Source organism: Ailuropoda melanoleuca, chromosome 11 (genome assembly GCF_002007445.2).
Source record: "Ailuropoda melanoleuca isolate Jingjing chromosome 11, ASM200744v2, whole genome shotgun sequence".
Lineage (NCBI taxonomy): Eukaryota > Metazoa > Chordata > Mammalia > Carnivora > Ursidae > Ailuropoda > Ailuropoda melanoleuca.
Window position 1 is genome coordinate 108,527,728 of NC_048228.1, and position 13,140 is coordinate 108,540,867.

General features: G+C 42.4%; 1 protein-coding gene across 3 annotated transcripts in view; it reads right to left on the bottom strand.

Annotated features, from left to right (window-relative positions):
- The window catches only part of GRK4 (G protein-coupled receptor kinase 4), a 97,412-nt gene that overhangs the window by 31,703 nt on the left and 52,569 nt on the right, over positions 1-13,140 (bottom strand). The window contains exons 7-10 of one of the 3 annotated variants that reach the window (XM_011221440.3): positions 11,186-11,278; positions 9,979-10,042; positions 6,958-7,098; positions 2,182-2,372 (exon numbers count right to left, since the gene is read on the bottom strand). The exons of 1 other annotated variant lie outside the window; for it this stretch is intronic. In XM_011221440.3, coding sequence (XP_011219742.1) covers positions 2,182-2,372; positions 6,958-7,098; positions 9,979-10,042; positions 11,186-11,278 — 489 coding nt within the window. The remainder of the gene's footprint in view (positions 1-2,181; positions 2,373-6,957; positions 7,099-9,978; positions 10,043-11,185; positions 11,279-13,140) is intronic. One more of the 3 variants, XM_034672195.1, reaches the window with a different exon arrangement.

A 13,140-nucleotide genomic window follows, 5' to 3' on the forward strand; every position in this document is an offset into this window, starting at 1 on the left:
GATCATTCATGCGTTCGCTGGAGTACGAGTAGCGCTCTTAACTTTCTTCGAGAACTTTTCCTTGGCGTTTGTAACGTGGCCTTTTGGCACAAGAGGCCTACATTTTGGCCCATCTCGGCTTTAGACATGCCTTCCTCACTAAGCTTAATCATTTCTAGCTTTTGATTTCAACTGAGATATGTGTGACTCTTCCTTTCATTTGAGCACTTAGAGGCCACTGCATGGTTATTAATTGGCCTAATTTCCATATTGTTGCATCTCAGGGGACAGGGAGGCCCATGAGGAGGAGAGAGAGGGAAACAGCCGGTCGATGGAGCAGTCAGAAACACACAGCACGCACTAGTTACGTTTGCCATCTTATACGAGTGCAGTTCGTCACGCCCCCAAACAAGTATGAAAGTAACATCAGAGATCGGAGATCACCCTAACAAGTAAAATAATGAAAGGTTTAAAACACTGCAAGAATCACCGACACGTGACACAGACACGAAGTGAGCCAGTGCGGCTGTAAAAGTAGCACCCAGAGCACTTGCTCAGTGCGGGCTGTCACCAAGCTTCCATTTGTAGAAAAGGCAGTACTCGTGAAGCACACTGAAGGGAAGAGCCATAAAGCACGGTGGGCCTGCGTGTCTTCCACACTGGAGGCCAGCAGCGGGGGCTCAACGGTTCTGAATTGTAATAAACTCTATGGTCCTTCGGAATAAAAGAGGAATCACAGCTCCTACAGGCTTGTTCCTTGCTTCGGGACCACCGTCTCTCCCTGCGAGTGCGGTGACAAGGCATTCTCCACTCAGACCTCGGCCTGTGTCTGTAGGAATGGCTCCCAAGGCAGCAGTCCACCCCTTGCTCAACACCTCAGGGGTGCTGCACCAGCCCCGTGGCCAGGCCTGATATCTGGCCCTCGAGAGAGAATAATGTGGCCTGGGAAATGTGAGACAAAGCCAAGAGTTCATCAGAACAAAGGCCTTCTGAGAAGCTTGCGGCTGGTGTGACCAGCCCTTCAGTGGGACAGCACAGGTGCTCTGAAGATGCCCCAGGGGGGCATGCACCCCCATTATCAGGGGTGGGGAGCTTAGGGATGAGCTGCAATTTCCCAGAATGAAGGCAGAGGGGCTGCAGTGAAGAAAGGCCTCCGACAAGCAGACAGCATGTGCAAAGGTATGAAGACGTGAGGACGCTTGAGAAGTTCTGGGAGCTGCAAATATGTGTCCGTCACGAAGGCAGAGAGTCCCCATTCAGGATGCAGTGGGACACCAGGGTGGAGAAGTCAGTGGGGAGCGGCATCACACAGGGTCAGGAGAGCCAGGCCCACAGGGCTCCAAGCTAGGGACGCTATGACAGGCTCAGATCCACGTTACAGGAAGGCCTGCCATTGGTCTCACAGAGCAGGACCCGGAGCAAGACCAGCATCAGCGAGACCATTCAAGTGTCTGCCTGCCAGGTAACCTAAGGAAGACACGAACTAAGCCAGTGACCCTAAAGACTGACTAGGGAAATTCAGGGGTGATTTGGTGACCAACTGGATGAGGAAGATGGGGGATACACAGACCCCTTGGAAATATAGGGGAAAGGGCAAAGTGAGAAACACCTGTAGGGAATGGTCCGCACATGGAGGTGGATGTCTGCACAGAGGCAAAGGGATAGAGCTGTACGGGGAGTGGTCGAGAAGCATGTCAGAGCCCAGGAGCTCCACACCCAAAGGGTGGCTGGAGGGACTGCTTTCCCTAAAACTAAATATTTGGTCATACTAATTTAATTCTACCTATTAAATTAAATTTTCTTTACTGAATTCTAAGATGCAAAATACTAAAATAAATATTATTACTTTGAGACATTTAGTTGTGACACTATTTTGTTGGAACAGAGTCCACAGTCCTAAATAGAACTATTTTGGAAATGGGCTCTTCTCATGCTTACATGAGTAACACTGCCTATATTTGATCAACTTAACAAATAAAACCGACCTACTAGAGATCGAAGAGAACTAAAAAGAAAACCAAGGTCTGCTGCTGATCAACCATGTTCCCAACAGTGTGAGTGACCAGACCCTACAAATGGCCACCAAAGGGCTCCACCGCAGCCCTCCTGCCCAAGCTCCTGGGTGGCCAGAGGGAGCCCGGCGGGAGCCTCAGGCTCAGGATGAACAGGCTCCCAGGCCCCAGGAGTCCGTGCTGTTCTTACCTGTACACAATTCTTTCCCTCTGTAAATCCTCCAAGCCACAGGACAGCTCAGCAGCATAGAAAATAGCTCTCTGCTCATCAAAGCCAGGGTTGCCCATGTTGTGGATGTGAAACTTCAAGTCCCCTCCATTCATAATGGTTAGCACCAAGCACAAGGAATCTTTGGTTTCATAAGCGTAGGACAAACTAACCTAAAGACAACAGCATCATAAAAAACAAAGCACAAAACCTGCTCATTCATTGGTGATTTACTCTATTTGCTAACATTATTCAAATATTCCGTGGAGATTTATCATTAGGATGCCCAAACACTGTATGCTTCAGGGAAGTGCATACCATGCATCTGGTGCTGCTTGGGCGTTTACGTGTCAAAGATCTTATGGCAGTTCTGTACCGAGAGGAGAGAACTTTCTATGGCTAAGTGGGTAGGTGTATTTCTTCACAAAGACACTCGGGATGATCAGATTCATCGAAGCTATGCTCTAATCATTGAGCACTTATGTTCCATGCTTCTAGAACACCCACATTCAGCATACAAGATAAATTACAGTTAATACACCCTCCCACAGTGCAAGAAGGGTCTTGCCACTGCACATTCTTCCAACATTTTATGTTGTCAGTCAATGCTGCTGAAGGTATAGTTGTCTCTTATTGTGGTCTTAGTATGCATTTCTCTGTATATACAAATACAGGAATCACTTCTCATACTTTTATATATTTATCCATTTGGAACTAGTTGTGTGAAGTACCTGTCCAAGTTTTTTTGCCCACTTTTCTATTGGTTTGTAGGTCAATACACACACACACACACACACACACACCCTGCTGGGATTTTGACTGCGACTGCATTTAATTCATTTAATGTATATATCAATTTGGGAAAACCAACATCTTCATACATGGAGACTTCTAATCCATAAATATGGTATCCTTCCATTTATTTGGTCTTCTTTAATCTCAGTGTAGAAGTCTTGCACATTTTTATTAAATTTTTGCCTAGATTATGATGTTTCTTGATGCTATTGTAAATGGTATCAATTAAAAGTTTTTATTGTCTAAGTATTTGTGGCTGGTATTGTATCTAATAACTTGGCTAGATACACAATAAATTATATAGGAAGTGTTGGACTGTCCACACGCATAATCACGTTGTGGGCCAGCCAGGGTGGGCTGGGGGAAGGAGGAGGGAATGAGTGTTACACAGGTACAGGTCAGGACCACTGATCAACTGTAAGCAGAGAGGAAAAAATACAATCAAGGATGAAGGAAAACTCACAGAGGAAATAAAAAACTACCTCCAGACAAATAAAATGGAAATTAACTTTCCAAAAACCTGTGGGACACAGCAAAAGCAGCTCTAAGACAGACAGTCATAACAACACAGGCCTACCCCAAGAAACAAGAAAAGTGCCAAATAAATAATCTCATTCTATATCTAAAGGAACAAGAAAAAGAACAAAGTCCAAAGCTAGTAGAAGGAGGAAATAATAAAGATCAAAGTGGAAATAAATGAAAGAGATTAAAAAACAATAGAAAAGATCAATTAAACTAAAACCTGGTTCTGTGACAAAATAAATAAAATCAATAAACTTCTAGTTTATATATATCTAGTTTATATATATTTAAATACATAATTTTTTTAAAAATCAGAAATGAAAGAGAAGTTGCAAGTGACACCACAGAAATACAAAGAATCATAAGAGATCAGTATGAATAATTACACACCAACATATTGGATAACCTAGAAGAAATGGATAAGTTCCTAGAAACCCAAGATAAGTTCCTAGAAACCCAACCTTCCGAGACCAAATCACACAATAATGGAAAATATGAACAGACCAATTATAAGTAATGAAATTGAAGCAGTAATTTTAAAACTCCTAAGAAACAAAATCCCAAGACCACATGGCTTCACAGGTGAATTCTACCAAACATTTAAAGAAAGGTTAGTACCTATCCTTTCAAACTATTCAAAAAAAATTGAAAGAGGAAGGAAGGCTTTCAAATTCATTTTACAAGGCCAGAATCACCCTGATACTGAAACCAGATAAAGGCATTACAAAAAAAGAAAACTACAGGCCAATATCCCTGATGAACAGAGGTGTAAAAATCCTCAACAAAATATTACCAAATCCAATTCAACAATATATTAAAAGGATCATACACCACAATCAAGTGGGATTTATTCCAGGGATGCAAGGATGGTTTAACATCCACAAACACATCAAGGTGATACACTATATTAACAAAATGAAAAATAAAAATCATATGATCATCTCAGATACAGAAAAAAAAACATATGACAAAATTCCGTATCTATTTATGATAAAAGATCTCAATAAAGTGGGTATAGAAATAACGTACCTTAACATAATAAAGGTCACACATGACAAACCCACAGCTAACATTATCCTGAATGGGGAAAAGCTGAAAGCTTTTCCTCTAAGATCAGGAACAAGACAGAGATGTCCCCTCTAGCCATTTTTATTCAACATAGTATTGAAAGTCATAGCCATAGCAATTAGGCAAGAAAAAGAAATAAAAGGCATCTAAATTGGAAAGGAAAAAGCAAAACTATTTGCAGATGACATGAGGCTATATATAGAAAACCCTAAAGACTCCACCAAAGAGATTTGAGAACTAATTAATGATTCAGTAAAGTCACAGGGTACAAAATTAACATACAGAAACAGGTTATGTTTCTGTACACTAATAACAAGCTATCAGAAATAGAAATTAAGAAAACAAGCCCAGGGGCACCAGGGTAGCTCAGTCGGTTAAGTATCCAACTCTTGATTTTGGCTCAAGTAATGATCTCATGGGTCGTGGGATTGAACCCCACATCAGGCTCTGCACTCAGTGGGGAGTCTACTTGAGATTCTCTCCCTCTGCCCCTCCCCCCACTCACATGTGTACACTCTCTCTCTCAAATAAATAAATACATCTTAAAAAAAGAAAACAATCCAATTTACAATTGTATCAAAGTAATAGAATACCTAGGAATAAATATAACCAAGGAGGTGAAAGACTTATACTCTGAAAACTCTAAGAGACTGATGAAAGAAATTGAACACAACACAAACAAATGGAAAGATATACCATCTTCACAGATTGGAAGAATTAATATTGTTAAAATGTCCATATTACCCAAAGCAATCTACAGATTCAGTGCAATCCCTATCAAAATACCATTTTTGCCATTTGCAAAATGTGGGTAGACTTAGTGGGTATTATGCCAAGTGAAATAAGTCAGTCAGAGAAAGACAAATGCCATATGGTTTCACTCATATACAGACTCTTAAAAACAAAACAAACTAACAAACAAAACAGAAACAGACTCAAGACAGGGAGAACAAATTGTTGATTACCATAGTAGGGAGGGGTTAGTGGACAGAACATAAGTGGAAGGGCTTAAGAGGTACAAACTTTGGGGTGCCTGGCTGACTCATTCGCAAGAGCATGCAACTCAATCTCAGGGTCGTGAGTTCAAGCCCCACATTGGGTATAGAGATTACTTAAATAAATAAACTTTAAAAGACAGAGGTACAAACTTCTAGTTATAAAGCAAATAAGTCAAGGAGATGTAATGTATAGCATAGGGAATATAGTTGATAATACTGGAATGACAATGTGGTGATAGATGGTAACTAGACTTATCACAGGAATCATTTCATAATGCATAAAATTATGGAATCACTATGATGCACACTTGAAACTAACAGGATATTGTCATGTCAGTTATACTTCAATTAGAAATAAAAAAGAATGAAGGAAAATATTTCTAGGTTCCTTAGGAGAAGCCAAGAATACAGAAACAAAAATATTTCATTTAAATAGAACAAACCATAGGTATTATTTATATCCCTTTCATAAAGCTAGATTATGGATCTCTGTGTTTCAAAGTGGTTACACAACCATATTTAAAACAAGTCCACGATGAGCCAGTTTCATTAAAGATTTCTGTGGAATGCACGAGGAGAGACCTGTCATATTCAGAGGTAAATGTAGAGGGTGGCTGTGTAAGGCCACTATTTGCAGTTTGTCCCCTAGCACAAAGCAGCGAACCTCAGTCCTGAGACAGAAGTGACTTGGAGGAAGTAAGCCTAACACCACAAATTCTTTCCTAAGTTACCTTTCCCTCTACGCCTTCACGCAGACCTTCCTGTTACCACAGAGGCTGTAGGAGATACGAAGCGGGGGGACAGAAGCTAGGTTTGGGGATGAACACCACAGTGCCTCATGCATAGCACAGGGCCTGGGAGGATCCGGGTTCACCCCAGCCCCACTCGTCCAACCCTTGCCTGACTCAGTGAAGGTGGGATTTGAGGCTTCATATGTTTGGGGAAGGCTAGCCAAGGACCAGCAGTACACTGGCCGGGTGTCAGACTGCGGCCTCATAGAGAGGACTCGAGGCAGTGCCTTCAAGCCCAGGAGGCAGTGGCCCCATGGCCCAGGATGAGCACTGGCTGCCTGGGAGAGGGGAGGACTGCCGGGTGTGAGGAGGAGCCCACAGACCAGGCCCCAGCGTGGGGGTGGGGGTGGGCAGCGGGATCACCTCTGCTTTGTATATGTGTTCAGTAAGAAGTAGATAGGGAAGAAGGGGCTGCCAGCAGGACCATGCTATCCCCGGTCCCCAGCCCCGCTGCCAGCTGGGGCAGCACAGCCCACACCCCCAGCAGTGGCGGCAGGCAGTGCAGGTGGGCCCAGCAGCAGGTGTGCCTAGGAAAGCGTTCCTCACCGCACCATCCACAGTGAGGACTAAACCCAGATACTCACTACAAATCTGCTATTCACTTTTTCTAGGATTCTCTTTTCGTTGAGAGCCATGGCTTCACCTTTCCTCCTCTTTATTCTTTTTTTCTCTAGCTTCTTACACGCATACATCTTTCCTGTAGCTCGCACCTGACAGGCACAAACCTAGTTTAAAAAAGGGAAAAAAGGTTTCTACACACCTGCCACCTCTTAGGCCACCGGCACCACCAGCACCACCAGTGACCAAAGCCCTTTTCCTCCATGATCAGCCCAGCTGGTGAAGAGCAGTGAGGGGCTGGTGGATGGAGTCAGGGGCGGGCGGGGGAGTGCACTCTGCCAGCTGCCCACAGGTGATCACAGCACATCGGATCAGCCAGGGTTTCCCTGGGTCTTTCAGTCCTTGCGAAAGAGCCACAGTGTTTGAAACTAAACTGAGTCCTCTTTCTTTTAAAAGTTTAAGAATGTAAGAAAAGGTATTGCATAGAATTCATAAACTCCCATGCATTTATTCTACTTAGTTGTTAAAATACTTACTATTTATACATTACTTACCTTCCCACTAGGAAAAAATTTCCAAAATTACAGAAGTGGAGATGGGGTTATAATGAGCTCCCAGGTACCCGTGCACAGCTTCTGGGCTATCAACACGGGGCTACCTTGTTCCCTCTGACTCCCGTCCACTGCACACATATGCTCGCACACACACGCACACACACCTGCACACCACAGCATGCGCGCACCCCACACATGTAACACATGCACATACCACACATACACAGACACGGTTACCTTCTGGGCAAACATAAGACAGGATATCATTTTAATCCGTCAATAACATGATTTTGATGATAAAATATAAAGTTCATTGTGGAAAATACTGAAACCATTAGTAAGGACAATGATAAAACTCACTGAAATTCCAAGATAACTGTGTAGGCTTCTGAATCCTCCTGAATTTTGGGTGGGGAACCTGACCTTATATTATAGAATAGATAATATTTTATAATCTCCTGTTTTCATCTTACAGTGTGACTGTTTTCTCATCATTAAATGTTCTCCCAATATCTGACTACTCCAGAATTTATTTAATCATTTAACCATTAAGTCTCGGCACATAAATCTTGGCATATCTCTTTATCGTTAACTTAAGACAAATTCTTTTAAGTAGAATTGCCAAGTCGAAGAGCGAGAAGGGAGCAGAGGTAAGGGTGCCACACGCTGCACTCTCAGCTGGACATGAATACTCATGTGCTGCTCAGCCACCCGGGAAACAGGGATTGTCTCCCTGTCGTGATGAGGATGAGATGGTGAAGCCGAGGTCACACAGCGGGAAGCAAGCCCAACCGCTGCCCACGAGCTGCCCACGGCACCGCGCTGCCTCTACAACCGCACATGCGGAGATGCCGCCACCTCTCTTTCCTCGGCGCTGCCTCAGGACCCCACAAATCTATTCTGGAGGGCTTGAAGCCTAAGTGCAAGCAGTGTGGGCGACAAAAGAAGACCAAAATCTGTCTTTGCAAACCCAGTGGAAGAGGTGTTGGCATTTGGAAAAAGTAAATCCACCGCTGGAATTTGGACTTAAAAGGCACTGAGGCCGTCTGCATTAGGGTCACGGGGCTCCCCTAACGGATGCACAATGGAAATGGACTATTGGGTCCCCCACAGACCGATGTAACAAATAGCACATCCAGAACAGGTCTGAGAAAAACCAGAACAGTTTGTCCATCTGTACAGTCTTCTGTGCAGAAACACAAGTAAATGTGCTAAAAAAAAATCTATAAATATAAATATGCCAAGTCTTTCACAAGTTAAAATTTGCTAACATGTTACTACTGAGTCCATTTCTGAAACCTACATGGGGCTATAACTGTAACTACATTCTTTGTAAACACAAGAGCTTGAAACATCCTCTGTTCTTAGACAGAATCTGAGTTTTACACTTGGACATCATGAAAGGCAGAGTAGCACGAATTAAAGCGAGTGAAGAACTTTCCTGCTTGAAGAGGCATTCAAACAGAGGGTGGATTTCTCACAGAAATCTCTATGCTGGAAGGGTTACAACAGCATTTGGCTGGATCCCTGGACGCACCCTAACAGGTCAGCAGAACAGTGTTCTCCTGAGGTGATGGTGAGCGGGCCGCGGTCGCAGCACACCCAAGCACAGATACGGGGAAGGCCTCACTTGTGAGACAAGGTTCTTAGGTCAGCTTCCTAATTCACGTTAAGGGAACTCCAGTGGCTTTGGTTAGGCTTTCCATGGGAATTTGGGAGCACGGGTGATTTCAATCACATGCGGGCAGTGTAACTTGCTTCTGACTCCACACGCACTTCGGTTCCCCGTGGCCGTCCCGGCTCTGGGGAGTTACAAATGCTAAAACTGAACATGACCGCTCCAGATAATTAATGAGGCAATTAACACCTCTTTAAATGACGTAACCGGAACTGCATGTGGTTCTTTGTCCACCCCACACAATAGTCTCTATCTAGGAGAGCCATCATATTGAAAGACCATCTCTCATGAATTTGTGGGCAGTTTCCTTAGGATTTTCCCAAATGTACACATTTTCTAGTATCTTTTGATATAGGTGTGGGAGCACATACATGTCCACACAGAATTGAGATAAACAAGCACATTTAATAACACACTCTGTACTACATGAGCTTTCAGGCTAGTCTCAAATTATAGAAATAAGAGTAACAGAAATTCGACAATATGGAAACAATCATCTTTTCCATCAGGACAAACTGAGCTTGAATGTCAAATAACTGAATGCGGGAAACAACTTCTTTAAGAAACATAAAGTGAAAGAAAAAAATCATGAAGATAGTGAATTTTTTCTTTCCAGATCTCCAAATCTTTTAAAAGCAGGTAGCAAAGTACCTTTTGTTTGAAGTTCAATCTTAATTCTGTGGTTGGCAAACTCATTCCCAAATACACAGGAAGGGAGTAAAGGTATTGGTAAAGCTGACACATCATGTCTCTCAAGTACCTTGCTGTCTTACTTCTCTAGAAGTATTGCTTATAGCTAGTCACGTATTACTTACCTCACCAAATCCGCCTTTTCCTAGAACTCTGTAATGTCTAAATGTGTTCTTTGTTACTGGTTGCCTAATTAAAAAAAAAAAAGCTTCAGATGTCATATCACATTGTTATTTTTTTTTAAAGATTTTATTTATTTGACAGAGAGAGAGAGAGACAGGCAGTGAGAGAGGGAACACAAGCAGGGGGAGTGGGAGAGGAAGAAGCAGGCTCATAGCGGAGGAGCCTGATGTGGGGCTCGATCCCATAACGCCGGGATCACGCCCTGAGCCGAAGGCAGACACTTAACCGCTGTGCCACCCAGGCGCCCCCACATTGTTACTTTAAAGCAGAAAAGCCTGCCTAGCTCTTGTCCTGCCCTTATTTAAAATGACACTGCACTCACTGTTCAAAGGGAGTGTCTGGGGCAAGGGTGTGCGTGCTCAGGGACCGTGGCTCCCTCTGCTGGGACACCCTCCATTACACTAAGAGACATAAGCGCATGTTAACATTGAAGATTTATTGAAAACACTGAAGATGGATCTAGAACGGTCCAATTATCCTTACTAATTGAAGGCTGGTCAGAAACTAGTCCACATCATGCCATGCGTATGTATTGGGCCTGTCAGAAAGCTGCGGAGGAAAAGGACCTATCTACGGTGCACCACCCTGTAGAAAAAGAACCTCAAAGGAGGTGTTTATACTCAACGTCTCAAAAGAAACGTGCATGAAGTAGAACTGGAAATCTGAGCAATCAATAACCATCGTAACGACCCCACTAAGTGGCAACTGACACTTACTGAGCGCTTACTTTGTACAGCAAGCTGTACACAATCCTCAGGCACCCAGCAGCCCAGTAGGTGGATTCTAGAATCACCTCTATTCTCAAGAACAGGGACCTGATGCTCACGAAGGCCAAGTCCCTTGACTATGTCTGCGTCTCTAGTACCACAAGACGGAACCAGTGCACATCGGATTATATTTCTGTGAATCTAGGATATGTTTTATTTTCTAACTACTGTGCCCACAGGGCTGACTGCCATTTTAAAGGGAGAGAACAGAGTCAACAAAATCAGAAGAAATTACATAGCACATATTAATAATTTCTGTATAACAATACCATATCCAGCCTGATTTCCAGTATTATTTTAACAGATGGAAAAGTATACATCAATCAGTACACATTCCAAGAAGTTATTACTTGTTTTTGTTGAATTTTAAATTAGAAAATACCTTTCCAGCCATTTCCACTGTAGAAATCGAGAAAAGTATGGGCTTTCTTGGTATTCTTCAAATGGTTCTCCACTTAAATAGTTATGGACAATTCTAGAAAAAGATTTTATGTAATTATATACATTTGTTGCATTACAATATGAAAACAACTGTGTTTCTGTGCATTCATCAACACTGGGTATGGGAAGTCAATCATTTTACACAATATATTAAATTTTGCAATTATAGAATTTCACACTCGTTTCTAATGTTATCGGTAAAAATATGAAGGCAAGAATTCAAAAGAAATGAAATTGTTTACCTTCCCCAAGTCAAAATGTCTTTTTATGTATAAATAAGTATTCAAGTGGTGTATGCGTGTGTGTGTATGCGTGTGTGTGTGTGTGTGCACCCAAGCATGTGTGTTTCAGTAGGGATTGTAAACATCCGTTATGTAAGAGTAGAATGAGTATCTACAAAATCAATGCCCAGAAATCAGTTGCATTTCTATACACGAATAACGAGACTGAAGAAAGAGAAATTAGGGAATCCATCCCATTTACAATAACACCAAAAACCATGCGTTACCTTGGAATTAACTTAACCAGAGACGTAAAGGACCTATATGCTAGAAACTATAGATCACTTTTGAAAGATATTGAGGAAGACATAAAAAGATGGAAAAATATTCCATGCTCATGGATTGGAAGAATTAACATAGTTAAAATGTCCATACTACCCAGAGCAATCTACACTTTCAATGCTATCCCGATCAAAATACCGAGGACATTTTTCAAAGAACTGGAACAAATAGTCCTTAAATTTGTATGGAAACAGAAAAGGCCCAGAATCTCCAAGGAATTGTTGAAAAGGAAAAACAAAGCTGGGGGCATCACAATGCCGGATTTCGAGCTGTACTACAAAGCTGTGATCACAAAGACAGCATGGTACTGGCACAAAAACAGACACATCGACCAATGGAACAGAATAGAGAACCCAGAAATGGACCCTCGGCTCTTTGGGCAACTAATCTTTGATAAAGCAGGAAAAAACATCCGGTGGAAAAAAGACAGTCTCTTCAATAAATGGTGCTGGGAAAATTGGACAGCTACATGCAAAAGAATGAAACTTGACCACTCTCTCACACCATACACAAAAATAAACTCCAAATGGATGAAAGACCTCAATGTGAGACAGGAATCCATCAAAATTCTAGAGGAGAACATAGGCAACAACTTCTATGACATCGGCCAGAGCAACCTTTTTCACGACACATCTCCAAAGGCAAGAGAAATAAAAGATAAAATGAACTTATGGGACTTTATCAGGATAAAGAGCTTCTGCACAGCCAAGGAAACAGTCAAAAAAACTAAGAGACAGCCCACGGAATGGGAGAATATATTTGCAAAGGACACCACAGATAAAGGACTGGTATCCAAGATCTACAAAGAACTTCTCAAACTCAATACACGAGAAACAAATAAACAAATCATAAAATGGGCAGAAGATATGAACAGACACTTTTCCAATGAAGACATACAAATGGCTAACAGACACATGAAAAAATGTTCAAAATCATTAGCCATCAGGGAAATTCAAATCAAAACCACACTGAGATACCACCTTACGCCAGTTAGAATGGCAAAGATAGACAAGGCAAGAAACAACAATTGTTGGAGAGGATGTGGAGAAAGGGGATCCCTCCTACATTGTTGGTGGGAATGCAAGTTGGTACAGCCACTCTGGAAAACAGTGTGGAGGTCCCTTAAAAAGTTAAAAATTGAACTACCCTATGACCCAGCCATTGCACTACTGGGTGTTTACCCCAAAGATACAGACGTAGTAAAGAGAAGGGCCATATGCACCCCAATGTTCATAGCTGCATTGTCCACAATAGCCAAATCATGGAAGGAGCCGAGATGCCCTTCAACAGATGACTGGATTAAGAAGCTGTGGTCCATATATACAATGGAATA